This window comes from Lynx canadensis, chromosome D1 (genome assembly GCF_007474595.2).
Source record: "Lynx canadensis isolate LIC74 chromosome D1, mLynCan4.pri.v2, whole genome shotgun sequence".
In the NCBI taxonomy this organism is placed as follows: domain Eukaryota; kingdom Metazoa; phylum Chordata; class Mammalia; order Carnivora; family Felidae; genus Lynx; species Lynx canadensis.
Window position 1 is genome coordinate 57,841,252 of NC_044312.2, and position 17,229 is coordinate 57,858,480.

Sequence of the window (17,229 nt, forward strand, 5' to 3'; positions counted from 1 at the left end):
CAACACTCAAAAAAAGGAGATAACCAGACATTACATGCTTCCTATTGGCAGTATGTATTCTCACAAACAAAAAGCCAAAATAACAATAAATAAAGCTGAACCTAACCAAATCTCTGGATCTAACTATTTACAAACAATACAGGGCACAAAAAAAAAAAAAAAAAAAAACAAAAAACACAAACAAACAAACAAACAAACCCAAAAACCAAAAACTTGGGGTGCCTGGGTGGCTCAATTGGTTAAACATCTGACTCTGGGGTCTGACTCTTAATTTGATTTCGGCTCAGAACATGATCTCATGGTTTTTGAGACCCTCATAGGGCTCTGTGCTGACAGTGTGGGCCTGCTTGGGATTCTGTCTCTCTCTCTCTGCCCTTCCCCCACTTGCTCGCTATCTCTCTTGAAATAAAAAAATAATAAAAATTAAAAAAATAATAATACAGGGAAGAGAGAACATATTAAATTACACCTTCAGGAATCAATCAGCAAATCCAGATTGTGGAAAATTCTACAGGGCAAACAACCAGGTTTCTTCAACAAATAAATCTCAAGGAAAAAAAATGAGACAAAAGTGGAAACTAAATTAAAAGATACTTAAGAGATATAGTCAATTGATACATATCACTTTATTGTAATTCTGACTTGAACTGTAAGAAAATTATTTGTGAGACAATCAGAAACATGAATACTGAATAGACATTTGATGATATTAAGGAACTATTTATTTTTTTAGGTGTGATAATGGTACTGTGATTGTGTTTAAAGTGTCCTTACCATTGGAATATATTTCAAAAAATGTTGTGCTTAGGGTAAATAAACAGGGGCACAGATGAAAAAAGACTGGCCATGAGTAACTGTTGAAAATAGGCATTATGTACATTGGGGTCCATTGTATTATTCTACTTTTATATATTTGAAAATTTGCATAAGGTCTTAAAAATGAGAAGGTGTATATAAAATACCTTGTACCCAGCAAATAGCAGGCATTCAATAATACCATTATCATTTTCATCAACTCCTGTGCTCCCTGTTGTTCCCTTGGGCAACATTTTCTCAATTCATCTAAAGTTCATTTTCTGACTACATAGCAATACCCAGGACTCATGTAACCCTATCCAAGAAGATCAACTGGGCTAAATATTCTTAGCTTAGCCTTAGAATCTGGCTTTCACTCAGGTTATGCTAAAGCTTTTATACTGTAATTTCCTCACAATCAGGTTTGGCTAAGAAGGAGATTATTACCAGAATAAAATGATCACTTCTAGCACTAGAATGGACACTTAATTTTTAATATCCATTCTCTGGGATTTTTCACCTTTTAACACCCAGAGTTACAATAATATGGTAGTCCTGTATTATATAGGCTTTGGGATTTCTTCCAAAAAAAAAAAAAAAAAAAAAAAAGTAAAGAAAGAAAAGCTATGCCGCTAGCCCAGCTGAGCTCATTTGTCAAAATTATCTAAAATAATAAAGGCATTCAGGATGGTAGGACAGGTGTATAACAAAAAGCAATCTGTAATTCTCTCACCATGTTTCAGTCTCTAAAGAGCCCAATAGGGAAAAAATAAGACCTACTGTTTGACTTGGCCAACCATGGAGACACGGGCCGACTCCAAATTTCGAATCTGACCACTCTTCACACTAGAAAAGTGAGAAGGGAAAGAGGTTATTCAGCAACCATTTTATCACGTCACTAGGGTCAAACGAATAATTCTGCAGATTCTGTGGAACCTACTACAAAGTTGTGTTTGCCAATATAGCTTACTATGGAGATAACCACTACTTCCTACCTGGTTATTATGGCTATAAGCCAAGTAGTAAAAATTAGGTAAAAGACATTCAAGTCATTTCAGTTCTGCAAATATTTACCAGGAGGATACTATGTGCCAGGCCTATGTTCAAGAAGCAGGGGGGAGAAAGAAACACAGATAGTTTCAGTATAACAAAGGCAAGGTTCAACGGAATCACTTGATTCTGAATGAAGACATTAAAGAAAGCTCCCCAAAATGTCCTGCCTAAACTGAGGAGAAAAGAAGTTCAGTGGAAGATAAAAGAGGATGGTCTCGCGCTCTCTCTCTCAAATAAAATTTAAAAATGGGAGCCTGGGTGGCTCTGTTGGTTCAGTGTCCGGCTCTTGGTTTCAGCTCAGGTCGTGATCTCAGGGTCATAGGATAGAGCCCTGTGTTAGGCTCTGCACTGAGCGTGGAGCCTGCTTAAGATTCTCTTTCTCCTTCTCCCCCTTTCCCCAGCTCAAGCTTGCTCTCTCTCTCTCTCTCTCTCTCTCTCTCTAAAAAAAGGGGGGGGGGATGGGCAGAGCATTACAGACAGAGGGCACATTATGAACAAAGGCACTGTGATGTGGAAAAGTCAGTAGGATGAGGACAGAGTGCAAGGAGAAGCAGGGGAAGCAAAGGAGGAGTGTGAATAGGAGAAAGGGATAGGTGGGCAGAGATGAGTTCTTAGAGGGCCTTGCATGCTATGATATAGAATTCAGAAGCTTAGATACTATTTTAATAGATTAGGCCTCTCAGTTATCTACCTACATATGACTAAGGGCCAAGCAAAGCAGCTTCATGTCCCAGGGGGAACTGGAAACACTACCTGAAGCAGGCAATCAGAATGCATTTTTTTAAATCTAATTTTTTATCTTAAAAAATCATGTAAAATTTTAAAGGGCAACCCCTTTAGATAAAGACCTTGCTTCCTATTTTAATGATAGATGTGATCAGAACTATTCATTTTTCTATCCACCAACAGATCCACCAACTGAATTTTCCATCCACCAACTGAACCTACAGAATCTACAAATCTACCAGTATTTATAAATCACATACTCTCCCTTGATGACTGTTTAATATATGAAACACCTCTGTCCCTACTCAAGGCCAACCTTAGGAACTAGTTTGCATCTCTTCTTGCTATAAATTATTATCCTATGTGTCATCATTTTTTTCTCTAGCTGATATTATAAAACATCTTTTAAAAACATTCTCAACCCCACATTTACTACTAGATACCATCCCATTTTTCTGCTCTTCTAGACAACAAAACTTCCCAAAAGTTATCCTAAAAAATAAGTTATCTTACTTGCTTTCTCCATTTTCTCATCTCCTATCCTTTCCCCAACTAATATCCTCAAACATATATTTGGAGGGGGGGTTATCGCCTACTTATTTTCTGTGATTGTCTTTGTCAAGGTCACCTTTACTCATGCCAATTAAAAAAAAATTTTTTTTTAATGTTTATTTTTGACAGAGAGAGAGAGAGACAGAGCATGAGCTGAGCAGGGGCAGAGAGAGAGGGAGACACAGAATCTGAAACAGGCTCCAGGCTCTGAGCTGTCAGTACAGAGCCCAACGTGGGGCTCGAACTAACAAACTGCGAGATCATGACCTGAGTTGAAGTCGGACGCTCAACCGACTGAGCCACCCAGGCGCCCCTCAGGTCAATTTTAATGGTCATTTTTTAGTCCTCATCTTAACTGATCTCTCAGCATGTGACACAGATGCTCTCTCCCTCCTTCTATAAACACTTGCTATACTCCTTTAGTTTTCCTTCTATCTCACCAACTGTGACTTTTCAGTTTCCTTTGTTGGATCTTTCTCTTCTTCCCAAGCTCTAAATACTGTGGAGTTTCCCAAGGCTCAGTTCTTGGAATTTTTTTATCAATATCAAATCCCTAGATGACTGCATTCAATCTTTTGGCTTTAAATATTATCTATGTAATAATGATTCTCCAGTTTATCTCTAACTCAGCCTCTTCTAACTAGTATAGACCAGTAACTACTTGACATTTCTGCTTAGAGGTATAATAACCATTTCAGTTTATCCAAACAAAAATCCTGATTCCCTGACCCTTTACCTGCTCCCAAATCTACTTCTCTTTGTCTCCACCATTCACCTGATTGCTTGGACTAAAAATCTAAAAGTTATCCTTGAATGCTGTGCCTCTTCCTACCCCCACCCCTCATTTCTCTCCTGACATCCGATCTGTAAGGCATTCCTGTCAGTTGTATCTTCAAAATACATTCCAAATATGACATATTACTTCCTCTGTTGTCATCCTAGTCTATGCTTACCATCATTACTCTCCTATACTACTAATCAATTTCCCACTTCCATTATCACACCCATCCCTTTCCCTTCCCCTAGTGTTTTCCTCAGAGCAGCCAGAGTGATGAAACCAAAGTGTAAATCCTTATCTGTCCAACTTTTAAAGCCTAGGCTTCTAATGACTATGACCTACTGTCTCTCATTAGGATGACCAAGAAAGCAGAAGTGGGAATTCACTTTGATTTAAATCTTTACTGAATTAAACAGGTTGGCTTTGTATTTCAACATCTTTTTTAAAACCTGGAATATCCACAATAACTATGAGTCATAAACTTGATTCAGATATCCAGCCGAGTACAAAATTATGAAATACTTCATAGTATTCTTTCTGATTCTCAGGTTCAAGAAGTGGGATCTAAAAATCAGTGGCTCTTATACAACGCAGAACATTTTAACATACAACAAACAGAACCCTCATCCTATCCCACATCTGCCACTAGAATCAAGACCCTATCTCTTTTTAAAGTTTATTTATCTTGAGAGAAAGAGAGTGCACGAGCGAGGAAGGGGCAGAGGGAGAGGAACAGAGAGAATCCCAAGCAGGCTCCAAGCTGTCAGCACAGAACCTGACATGGGGCTTGAACTCACAAACTGTGAGATCATGATCTAAGTTGAAATAAAAAATCGGAGGCTTAACCAACTGAGCCACCTTTTCTCTTTTAAGAAAAGATCCACCAATACCCTCATGCTGGATTAAGTACCTATCTTCTATAACTTTGTGCTTCCTTCACTGTACTGTGTTTAAATATTTACTTGTTTGTATTCCCAGTTTTTGGATGATAGGAACTAAGTCTGATTCATCTCCAGTTCTTAATCAGGTAGTAAGTAACACATCTTAGGGACTAAAAAACCAAAGTTTACTGAATAAATTTAAAAAGTTATTTGGTGGGGGGTCCCTGGAGGGCTCAGGCAGTTAAGTGTCTGACTCTTGATCTCATGGTTCAATCTCATGGTCTTTGAGACCAAGCCCCACATCAGTCTTTGTGCTGATAGCGTGCAGCCTGCTTGGAATTCTCTCCCTCTCTCTCTGCCCCTCCCCATGCTGGCTCATTCTCCCTCTCTCAAAATAAATAAACATTTTTTAAAAAAATTAAAAAAAAAGTTATTTGGAATAATTTTCTCACTGTTTGCTCCTGGGGAAGAAGGCAGGGTGCCTCAGATACATGCTGAACTGGCAGCAATTTCATTCTGAAATGCTGTGGCTGCCAAAGATGGAGAGATCTTTGGTGTTGATGAGGGAACAGGAATCCTGCACCTCAGTAGTGTGAGCAAGGAGAGATAGAAGCAACCTCATCAAACACAAACATCATTTTGGCAAGCCATATTTGGCATGAGACCTTCTGTCTTAGAAAAACTACCTCAGATACATTTACCAGGTCCTTAATTTCCAGCTGATCTCTTTGATTCAATGAACAGATATGTTCTGCCTGCCAAGGCAGCCAGCAGTATGCTGTATGCTATATATGCTATAAAAGAAATAGAGGATAACTTCTGCCCTTCTGATGTAGGAAGAATCTTAAGACAGGAATGAAAATTAACAATATAAGCATATCCTTTCGGGGAGACTTAAGAGGTAAACAGTACAATATAGACAGAGGTCTTTAGCAATTTAACTGAGGGAGTAATCTGAGTGGTTTGGAGGAGTTAGAGAAGGGTTCTGGGAAAGGAACTAGAGATGGATTTTGAAGAAGAGGTAGGAAGAGAGGATACTAAAGTTTTTTATCCTAAGATTGATTTCCTTGGGGGAGGGGCAGTGTTTTACTCATTTCTGAAATTTCACCCTTTAGCACAAAGTGTTTAATAAATATTTAATCAAATGATTGAATTAATGAATAAATTAATGACAAAACAGCCTTTACTTTAGTGGAAGTCATAGCCAATTCAGTGATTTTTATGAAAACTATTTACCCAAAGGGTTTTTATTTACCCAAACCCAAATAAAAACTGAGAAAGGAACCTATGCCCATCCTCTGTTTCTCCACCATTTTCTCTGGAACACAGAAAGTGAATCCAGAACATGAAGCATCAGAAGTAGAAAAGGCCTTAAAGTCTCATTTAGTCCAAACTCTTACCTCAGAAATGGAGATAGCTAGACAGGAGATAATCCATAATTATTAAAATTGTAGGAGGTACTATAGTGTATTAGAAAAAGGATGGATTTTAGACAACTGGGCCAAGTGTGAAACATTTAAAATATTAAAAATAATTCTGGGGCGCCTGGGTGGCGCAGTCGGTTAAGCGTCCGACTTCAGCCAGGTCACGATCTCGTGCTCCGTGAGTTCGAGCCCCGCATCAGGCTCTGGGCTGATGGCTCAGAGCCTGGAGCCTGTTTCCAATTCTGTGTCTCCCTCTCTCTCTGCCCCTCCCCCCTTCATGCTCTGTCTCTCTCTGTCCCAAAAATAAATAAACGTTGAAAAAAAAAATTAAAAAAAAAAATAATTCTGCACTTTACATAAATGTTTCCACACGTGATATTTTAATAAAGATAAGGCTTGGAAACTGAACTATTCTTTTGAACTTGGTGCCTGAGCTGATGAAAAAGGACAGTTAGAATCTAACATTCAAAATATAGACAATATAGATTTGTGGGTTACCTCCATTCAATGGCATTCTCTAGAGACTTGAAGGTTTTAGGACGACCACGTAAGAAATTCTGCATGCTATTAAGTGCATCCATGGCTGTACCTAGATGTTAAACAAATACTTTAACCACAGCACTTAACATATTCTAAGCATTTACATTTACTGGGCCAACTGTGTATATCTGCCCTCAATGATGGCAGAATTCAGTGATGTTTTGGGGAAAAAAGATGCAGCTTAAAAAAATTCAGAGATTGATGTGATAGCAAGTTTCGAAGATGGCCTCCAGTGATTTTTGCCTCTTGATATTCACTCCCTTGTGTAGTCTTATACTGAATAGGGGCTGACTTGTATAAGCAATCGTATGACTTCTGAGGCTGGGTCATAAAAGACATGGCAGCTTCTTTTTAACATTAAATATAATTATGGGACATACATACAATTGAAACATTATGTAGCCCTAAAAGACACTTACAAAGAGTTTTCAATGACATGGGAAATGACCATATAATATAGGGTACGGGTGCAATGGGTGAAGGTGTCAAAAGGTACAAACTTCCAGTTATAAAATAAAAAAGTCTTCAGGATATAATGTACAGTATAGTGACTACAGTTAATAATATATATTGTGTATTTGAAAGTTGCTAAGACAGTAGATCTTAAAAGTGCTCATCACAAGAAAAATAATTTATTATGTGTGGTGATGGATGTTAACTACACATACTGTGGTGATCATTTCATAATACATACACATATTGAATCATTATGTCATACAACTGAAACTAATAAAATTTGTATGTCAATTAAAAAATACTCAGAATGCCTTTGCCACAAAGTAACAGAAAAAATGATATAAAGACAGAGGGACATAGTTCAAGATGAGTAGAGATCAATAAATTAAAATAAGGTGATAATAATCTACCATGGATCTCTTATAAATCAAAGATTTTGATTTAGTCAGTACTAAGAAAACTTACCTTCTACAACATCGATCATACAGAGACCCAGGAGGCTTGGCACTAGGTTAGATGATGCTGTGTGGACTGCAATAGCTCCACCCATACTATGTCCAATCAGCATAATTGGAGGAGGGAGGTCCCCATACATGGCTTCAACCACATTGCCAACATCCCTGCAAAGAGAAGGAAACAAAGCTGGGAATGCTCTCTGACAACACTAAAAATCGTTTTCTTTCCTAATTCCTTTGTTTAGTCTGCAACTAACAGTGCTAAGACTGTAAAGGTCTACTGGGCCATCTTGAAAATATACATATGTCAATCTCTTAGCATGCCCCTGCCCCCACCCCCCCGTATCTATTCATGTAGCCACACATTTAGCTCTTCTAATAAACAGGACCAAGAACCCAAGTTTTTTGATTTTCATATACCTTTATTTTAAATGTAAGCTTGAAACTCTGGACAAATAATTTAAGTGCTCTATGCCTAAATTTCCCCAACTATAAAACAGAAAACAATTTTATTAAGCATTCTAACGTAGTAAAGTTTAGAGCCACAAGATGAATTGCAGCCCTACTTTATTTTTTATTATGTGGACTTGAATTAGTTATTTAATCTCTCAGGCAGTTATACCTATAAGATGAAGATAAGAATATGATTTACTAAATATATATGTGTGTGTGTGTATATATATATATATATATACACACATAATTTACTATTTGAGATTAACTGAAACAGTGAATGAAAACTACTTTGAAAAGTATAAATGCTATCCAAAGGTTAATTGTTACTTATAATTTGTCAAGTAAGTTGCTTGAAATATGAACATAAATGTAAGTACAATGTTCTGAGAAACCAGAAAGATGTTCAGAGCTAATTTTTATTGACTTCTGTCTTCGTTTTTAATTGAGTGGATCGGTTAACAAAGTCAAACCTTAAAGCTCTGAAAATGAGAACTGAAGTAGGAACCTGGGTTTAATTTGCATATAGGCCCTCTTTGCTACAGCAATAGGTAGGTATGGTATGTTTTCAGAGACCACTGGCTCTACTGTCTTCTGGGAGTGGCTGAGTCAGTTAACTTCAAAAGACAGTTTTGTGTTGCTGGGTGTTATTATATACCTCAAGCACCCATACAGTGTTAGCCAAATAGAGCAGATGTGGATATAGGAAACACAGCCTTCCGAATATGATCTCCAAAGTATTTAGAATGGAAAAAGTAAATGCTATGAATTAATCTTTTTGTTAAAGTTTATTTATTTATTTTGAGAGAGATAGACACAGCATGAGTTGGGAAGGGGCAGAGACAGAAATCCCAAGCAGGCTCCACACCACCAGCACAGAGCCCAACATAGGGCTCAAACTCATGAAACTGTGAGATCATGACCTGAGGAGAAGCCAAGAGTCAGATGCCTAACTGACTGAACCACCCAGGTGCCCCTCATAAGAAATTAATCTTAAAAATCTCATAAAACAGGGCACCTGGGTGGCTCAGTCAGTTAAGCGTCCGACTTAGGCTCTGGTCATGATCTCTCAGTTCATGGTTCGAGCCCCGCATCAGGCTCCGTGCTGACAGCTCGGAGCTGGAGCCTGCTTCAGATTCTGTGTCTTCCTCTCTCTCTGCCTTCCTCTGCTTGTACTCTGTGTCTCTCAAAAATGAATAAACATTAAAAAAAATTTTTTTAATCTCATAAAACAATTACAGATGTGAATAGGGTAGCTGTAGCACCTGCAGATAATCTGAATGGCATACAAGGAGGCCCCCAACTTTATAAGTGAAAAAAAATAGTTTAAAAATATTCCTTTGGAGTTAAAGTTAAAACTTTTGGTTGGTAACAACTATAATAAAATAAACGGATGCTACAGAAGATTATCTAAGTCCAGGTCTCCCTAAAATACTCAGTAACCTAGTTGCAGGGGTTCTGTGATGAAGGTGGACAAGGTCTGAAACAAAGCAACTCCATACTGCATCTAAGCTTAGCAAAAGTGTATTTCATCCAGGTAAAAGGTGGTTACTGATCATCTACTACAAGGAGAAATTTATTCTTATTGAAGTTAGCCAAACTACCAAGATTAGTGCCTTGAGACATGTTCTGAAGTTCCAGAAAAATAAAACAAAGATGAAGAAGCAGATGTTATCTACAAAACTAGCTGTAACTAGATATGCCACAATTTAAGTAGATGCTTTAAAAGGAGATTCTATCATACTTATCAATAATGGGTTCATTTCCTGAGAAGCAACAGACATAAAAGAAAAAGAGTATCAGAGCAACCTGAACCAATTCTTGGTTCTTCTACTTTCAGGGGAATTACATTTTATGTACGGTTGAGATAAGTTGATACACAAGGGAAAAATCATGCTGTCAGTACTACTTGAAAATTACATTAATTGTCCATTAAATATACCCATTTTGAGATTTTTGTTTCAGAGTGACTGAATTCAGAAATCATATAAATGTTTTATTGCTTTGACTATTTCAACAATAATCTAACTTATTAGCTCTTCTGGTTCTTGGTAATCATCTTCAACTATGCTGGATGGTTTTAGTCATCTATTTCCTTTTTACCTTTCTTGCCAGTTATCAACTGGCAACTCTCAGCTCCAATTCATCCTTCCTTGCATGTTCTCCAAAATTGGATCTGAGGCCTTTAAATATTTTTCCTTTCCAGCTGGCATAATGTTAAACTTTATCAGTAGAGGGTGCAGGAGAGACACTGCAGAAAGGGTTTTGCTCCTAGTTCATGTAGCATGGTAAGCACTATATAGCACACACAGCTTCCCCAGTGCCCAAATCCTGCAGCACAGGTGGCTTCTCTGGCACACCATCCCCCCAGGCCCAATTTTTCCCTAGTCTTATTAAGATAAAATTGGTACATAAAAATGGCAAATAATTAATGTATATAATTTGGTAAGTTGGGATATATGTATACACTTGTGTTACCATCACTATGATTAAGGTAATAAACACTTCCAAAAGTTCCTTTGTGTGTGGGTGTGTTTGTGTGTGTGTGTGTGTGTGTGTGCACGAGATAAGAACACTTAACATGATATTTACCCTCCTAACAAACTTTTTAAGTACACGATTATGTCATTATTAAGTATAGGCACCATGTTATATAGCAGATCTTTGGAACCATTCCCGATATTTTTGTTGCAGAGTGCCTCTGGTGAGATACCTCCCTGTGAACAGCTTCCCCTGCACCTTAGAGGGCAGGTATCTGGCCAGTTCTGCCAAAGTGGCATCCAAATGACTTCTCTGTCTTTAGTAAGCCACAGTCATGCCCTCTACAACAGGGTCTAAATCTCAACCTCTTCCATTAGTGTTCTCTGTCAGCCCAAGGTGATAGTTCTCTGCTTCTTATATCTGCTATTCTTCCTTTTTCTTGAAAAGTATTCCAGCTTTACTGAGGTATAACCGATAAAATTATAATATATTTAAAGTGTACAATGTGATGATTTGATATATGAGTATACTGTGAAATGACTCCCACAATCAAGTTAATTAAGCGTATATTCTTCAGTGTTCTCTTTACTACTTTTTTTTTTTTTTTTTTTTTTTAAAGAGAGCCAGCATGAGAGCAGAGACAGAGGTGGGGAGAGAGAATCTTAAGCAGGCTCCATGCTCAGTGCAGAGCCAGATGCAGATGTGGAGCTTGATCCCACAACCCTAAGGTCATGACCTGAGCAGAAATCAAGAGTTGGATGCTCAACCAACTAAGCCACCCAGGCGCCCCTGTTCTCGTTATTTCTTATTAGCCAATTCTTCATTACTCCAATCCCCTATTATAGTTAATAAGTCTTTATACTAAACTTTCCCTGTTTAAATTACTGTGATTTTTCTTTCCTGATTGTCTCAGACTGATACATTATTAGGCAATGTATCCTTCAGGTCCTCCCTCAATTAATTCTTCAAATTCCTGTAGGACATCATCCAAGTCATCATAACCCTTTGGCAACCTGGCGACTTAGATGATGGATTTCACTTTTTTGTCAACAGTCAGGAAACCTTAAAAATTGTTCACGAATCTTTCAATAGGTATCACCAACATACTTGATTATCTTGGGCTTTATTGTTCTCATATTACAAAGGCATTAGGAACAACTGAGAGAACAGATTCTTAGCTCCCTTCTCATGGTTTCTTAGGCATATGGTCACTGAATGGAATGGTACCATATATTGTTATTTTTCTCTCTCTCTGCCAAGCACAATAGTTGAATGATCACAATTCTGGTCTATTAACTGTGTGACCTCATACAGTTAGTCATTTAATCTGAGTTAGTATACTCATTGGGTAAAACAAGAAAAAAGGATAATATGTACACTACAGAATTAATAATGTAGATAATTAAAATAAATAACTTAATAAATTACTTATTCTTAATAGGTGCTTAATTTACACTTAATAAAGTCTGGCAGATAGCACACAAACAGTATCTGCTGTAACAATAAAACTATGACCACATGAGTTTCATTTCTGAAGGTAACACAGTTTACTCTTGAATTAAAGTTGCTAAAGTAAGAAGGGACAAGATATTTTTGGCCGAAGTTGATCAAATACTTGAGAGACCATGTATTAAAGCCGGGTAGTTGGAAGAATCCTGTTTACAATATAGGTCAGTGGTTCCCAAACACCAGTCACAGGACTGGCTGCATTAGATTTCTTTACAGAGCTTTATCAAAATATAAATAAATGTCCAGATCCCCCCAGTAGAAGCACTAATTCAGTAGGTCTGGGGTAAGGTCATATCATCTGTATTTCAATCACTTATTAGGTAAATCTGATGAGTGGCCATGTTTGAGGCTACTGTACATACTATAGTCATCTTGTACTTTGAGGCCCAGGGTATCACTAATTCTTCTTTTTAAAAAATTTTTTTAGTGTGCTTTACTTTTGAGAGAGCGAGCGAGCGAGCACGAGCAGGGGAGGGGCAAAGAGACACAGAATTCAAAGCAGGCTCCAGGCCCTGAGCCGTCAGCACAGAGCCCAACACGGAGCTTGAACTCATGAACTGTGAGATCATGATCTGAATCGAAGTTGGACTCTCAACTGACTGAGCCATCCAGGTGCCCCTCATTAATTCTTTAATATCTTGTTCTTGTCTCTCTAGGAAGTTGGATAAAGAACATGGGCAGGAAACCTTAAGAACATCTTACATGGCAGGGTCTTTTGTATACAACCCCCTTTTCAAGCATAAGTTCCCAATAGATATCCAGATTCTATTCAACTATGTCAACAGAAGAAAACTTTGCAAAAGTCAACAGAAACTAAACTGTGCCTCAAAGAATTTTCAAGTGCTTTATGTGATGACATAATGCTGAATATATCAAGAAAGATGGAGGTTTCTTTCAGGATTAAATACTAAGGAGACACCAAATACAGGGGAAAAACAACAGAAATAAAATTTTCTCTATGCTAATTATTGTACAACAGTCTCACTAGGAGAGTAAATAGTTACACTACTATTTATAATAGTAATGGAAGCTAGGTGATGTATAAACAATATTACATTACTTACTTTGCCATTGTTTCTGCAGACAGGTCTTCAGAATTCTTGACTTTTGTTTCACCTAAAAAGAAAATATTTAAAAAAATAAAATTCCCAAAAATACAAATTATAAAAGCAAGAGTATTCTCTTTTAAAAATCTCACTTTTGGGAATGAAATGCAGACTTTATGGTTGTGTATGATGGGCTTAGCAAGGATTTTCTATGTTAAAGATGCATCTTGATAATTGGGCACCCTAAGGAAGATGTAACTCCAGTAGCCTAGCAAAGATTTATTTACATTCCTTATACATCATCAGCATCAGAATTTGGTTACATTAAAGGACATTTTCATAGCTAAACAATAACATATATGTGTATTTATAAAATATCTTTTGTAAAAGCTGGAAACTAAGACTTCCCTCAAAGAGCCCAAATGGAATGGACCAGGTTATTCTGTGGCCATATTGAAACTTGTAATAGTTAACAGTATTCAAAGGGGTTGGCAAATTTATCAGAGTTAGTGACTAATTAAGTACATCACTCACCATGACCTCGCAGATCTAAAGCCACAATTCTACACTGAACCCTACTAATGATCGCCGCCTAGGAAGAAAAGAAAATCTGGTTTAGTAAACCCTCCCCATTACCAATGATAACTGTTGAACGAATACCTATCAGAATTCAAGAATCTCAAGATAATCAAAGGAAGACTTTCCTTTTTTTTTCTCATTTGAGTATAGTTGGTGTATAATGTTACATTAGTTTTAGGTATATAACGTAGTGATTTGACAAGTTTATACATTAACTTATGCTCACCAAATACAAACACTATTACGGTATCACTGACTGTATGCTGTGCCTTTTATTTCTGTTACTTATTCATTCCAGAGCTGGAAGCCTATATCTCCCCCTTCCCTCTACCTATTTAGTCCATCCCTCGACCGCTTCCCCTCTCAAACCATCAGTTTGTTCTCTGTATTTATAGCTCTGACTCTGCTTTGTTTCTTTTTCTTTTTAGATTCCACATACAAGTGAAATCATATGGTATTTGTCTTCCTCAGACTTATTTCACTTAGCATAACACCCTCTAGATTTATCCATGTTGTTGTAAATGTCACAATCTCATTCTTTTTTTATGGCTGGGTAATATTCCATTCTGTGTATATACAACTTCTTTAAACATTTGTCTAGCAACGGACACTGAGGTTGCTTCTATATGTTGGCTATTGTAAATAATGCTGCAATAAACACAAGGGTGCATATATCTTTTCAAATTAGTGTTGGGTAGTCCACTACCCAGTAGTGGAATTATTGGATCATATGGTATTCTTTTTTTTTTTTTTTTTTTTTTTTTTAATTTGAGAGAGTGAGAGAACACGAGCAGGGAGAGGGGCAGAGGGAAATGGGGCGGGGGGGTGGGGAGAGGGAATCTTAAGCAGGCTCCACACTCAGTGCAAAGCCCAACATGGGACTCGATACCATGACCCTGAGATCATGACCTGAGCCAAATTGGAAATACAAAACTTTTCAATTTTAAGTAAAACTAAAAAACTGACGATTCTCTTCGTTTTTGTACATACTTTGGTTCTATCCCAACTTTTTTTAAAATTTTCTTTTTTTTAATTTACATCCAAGTTAGTTAGCATATAGTGTAACAATGATTTCAGGAGTAGATTTACCCATTTAGCCCATCGCGTCTCCCACAACCCCTCTAGTAACCCTCTGTTTGTTCTCCATATTTAGGAGTTTCTTCTGTTTTGCCCCCCTCCCTGTTTTTATATTATTTTTGCTTCCCTTCCCTTATGTTCATCTGTTGTGTGTCTTAAAGTCCTCATATGAGTGAAGTCATATGATATTTGTCTTTCTCTGACTAATTTCACTTAGCATAAAACCCTCTAGTTGCATCCATGTAATTGCAAATGGCAAGATTTCATTCTTTTTGATTGCTGAGTAATACTCCACACATCTTCTTTATCCATTCATCTATCAACGGACATTTGGGCTCTTTCCATACTTTGGCTATTGTTGATAGTGCGCTATAAACATTGGGGTGCATGTGTCCCTTCGAAACAGCACACCTGTATCCCTTTGATAAATACCTAGTAGTGCAACTGCTGAGTCGTAGGGTAGTTCTATTTTCAATTTTTTGAGGAACTCCGTACTGTTTTCCAGAGTGGCTGCACCAGTTTGCATTCCCACCAGCAGTGCAAAAGAGATCCTCCTTGTCCGCATCCTCACCAATATCTGTTGTTGCCTGAGTTGTTAATGTTAGCCATTCTGACAGGTGTGAGGTGGTATCTCATTGTGGTTTTGATTTGTATTTCCCTGATGCTGAGGGATGTTGAGCATTTTTTCATGTGTCGGTTGGCCATCTAGATGTCTTCTTCAGAGAAGTGTCTATTCATGTCTTTTGCCCATTTCTTGACTGGAGTATTTGTTTTTTGGGTGTTGAGTTTGGTAAATTCTTTATAAATTTTTGATACTCGCCCTTTATCTGATATGTCATTTGCAAATATCTTCTCCCATTCTGTCGGTTGCCTTTTAGTTTTGCTGATTGTTTCCTTCCTATGCAGAAGCTTTTTATCTTGATGAGGTCTCAATAGTTCATTTTTGCTTTTGTTTCCCTTGCCTCCAGAGACATTGAGTAAGACAGAGACAGAGAGTTGAGTAAGAAGTTGCTGCAGCCAATATCAAAGAGGTTTTTTTAAATATATTAAATATAATTTATTGTCAAATTGGTTTCCAAACAACACACAGTGCTCATCCCAACAGGTGCCCTCCTCAATGCCCATCACCCACTTTCCCCGCTCCCCCACCTCCCATCAACCCTCAGTTTTTTCTCAGTATTTAAGAGTCTCTTATGGTTTGCCTCCCTCCCTCTCTGTAACCTTTTTCCCCCCTTCCCCTCCCCCATGGTCTTCTGTTAAGTTTCTCAGGATCCACATAGGAGTGAAAACATATGATATCTGTCTTTCTCTGTATGATTTATTTCACTTATCATAATATTCTCCAGTTCCATCCATGTTGCTACAAATGGCCAGATTTCATTCTTTCTCATTGCCAAGTAGTATTCCATTGTATATATAGACCACATCTTCTTTATCCATTTGTCAGTTGATGGACATTTAGGCTCTTTCCATAATTTGGCTATTGTTGAAAGTGGTGCTATAAACACTGGGGTACAAGTGCCCCTAATGCATCAGTACTCCTGTATTCCTTGGGTAAATTCCTAGCAGTGCTATTGCTGGGTCATAGGGTAGATCTATTTTTAATTTTTTGAGGAACCTCCACACTGTTTTCCAGAGCGGCTGTACCAGTTTGCATTCCCACTAACAGTGCAAGAGGGTTCCCGTTTCTCCACATCCTCGCCAGCATCTATAGTCTCCTGATTTGTTCATTTTAGACACTCTGACCAGCATGAGGTGGTATCTGAGTGTGGTTTTGATTTTTATTTCCCTGATGAGGAGTGACGATGAGTATCTTTGCATGTGCCTGTTGGTCATCTGGATGTCTTCTTTAGAAAAGTGTCTATTCATGTTTTCTGCCCATTTCTTCACTGGATTATTTGTTTTTCAGGTGTGGAGTTTGGTGAGTTCTTTATAGATTTTGGATACTAGCCTTTTATCAGATATGTCATTTACAAATATCTTTCCCCATTCCATCAGTTGCCTTTTAGTTTTGTTGTTCCCTTTGCAGTGCAGAAGCTTTTTATCTTGATGAGGTCTCAATAGTTAATTTTTGCTTTTAATTCCCTTGCCCTTGGAGATGTGTCGAGTAAGAAATTGCTGTGGCTGAGGTCAGAGAGGTTTTTTTCCTGCTTTCTCCTCTAGGGTTTTGATGATTTCCTGTCTCACATTCAGGTCCTTCATCCATTTTGAGTTTATTTTTATACATGGCGTAAAAAAGCGGTCTAGTTTCATTCTTCCACATGTCACTGTCCAGTTTTCCCAGCACCACTTGCTGAAGAGACTGTCTTTATTCCATTGGATATTCTTTCCTGCTTTGTCAAAGATTAGTTGGCTATATGCTTGTAGGTCCATTTCTGGGTTCTCTATTCTGTTTCATTGATCTGAGTGTCTGTTTTTGTGCCA

The 17,229-nt window shown here is 37.7% G+C and overlaps 1 protein-coding gene across 3 annotated transcripts in view; it reads right to left on the minus strand.

The window, feature by feature from the left end:
- The window catches only part of PPME1 (protein phosphatase methylesterase 1), a 90,959-nt gene that overhangs the window by 20,226 nt on the left and 53,504 nt on the right, over positions 1-17,229 (minus strand). For all 3 annotated transcript variants that reach the window (XM_030331151.1, XM_030331152.1, XM_030331153.1), the window contains 5 exons: positions 13,684-13,741; positions 13,168-13,219; positions 7,671-7,825; positions 6,708-6,798; positions 1,576-1,641 (listed from right to left, as the gene is read on the minus strand). In XM_030331151.1, coding sequence (XP_030187011.1) covers positions 1,576-1,641; positions 6,708-6,798; positions 7,671-7,825; positions 13,168-13,219; positions 13,684-13,741 — 422 coding nt within the window. The remainder of the gene's footprint in view (positions 1-1,575; positions 1,642-6,707; positions 6,799-7,670; positions 7,826-13,167; positions 13,220-13,683; positions 13,742-17,229) is intronic.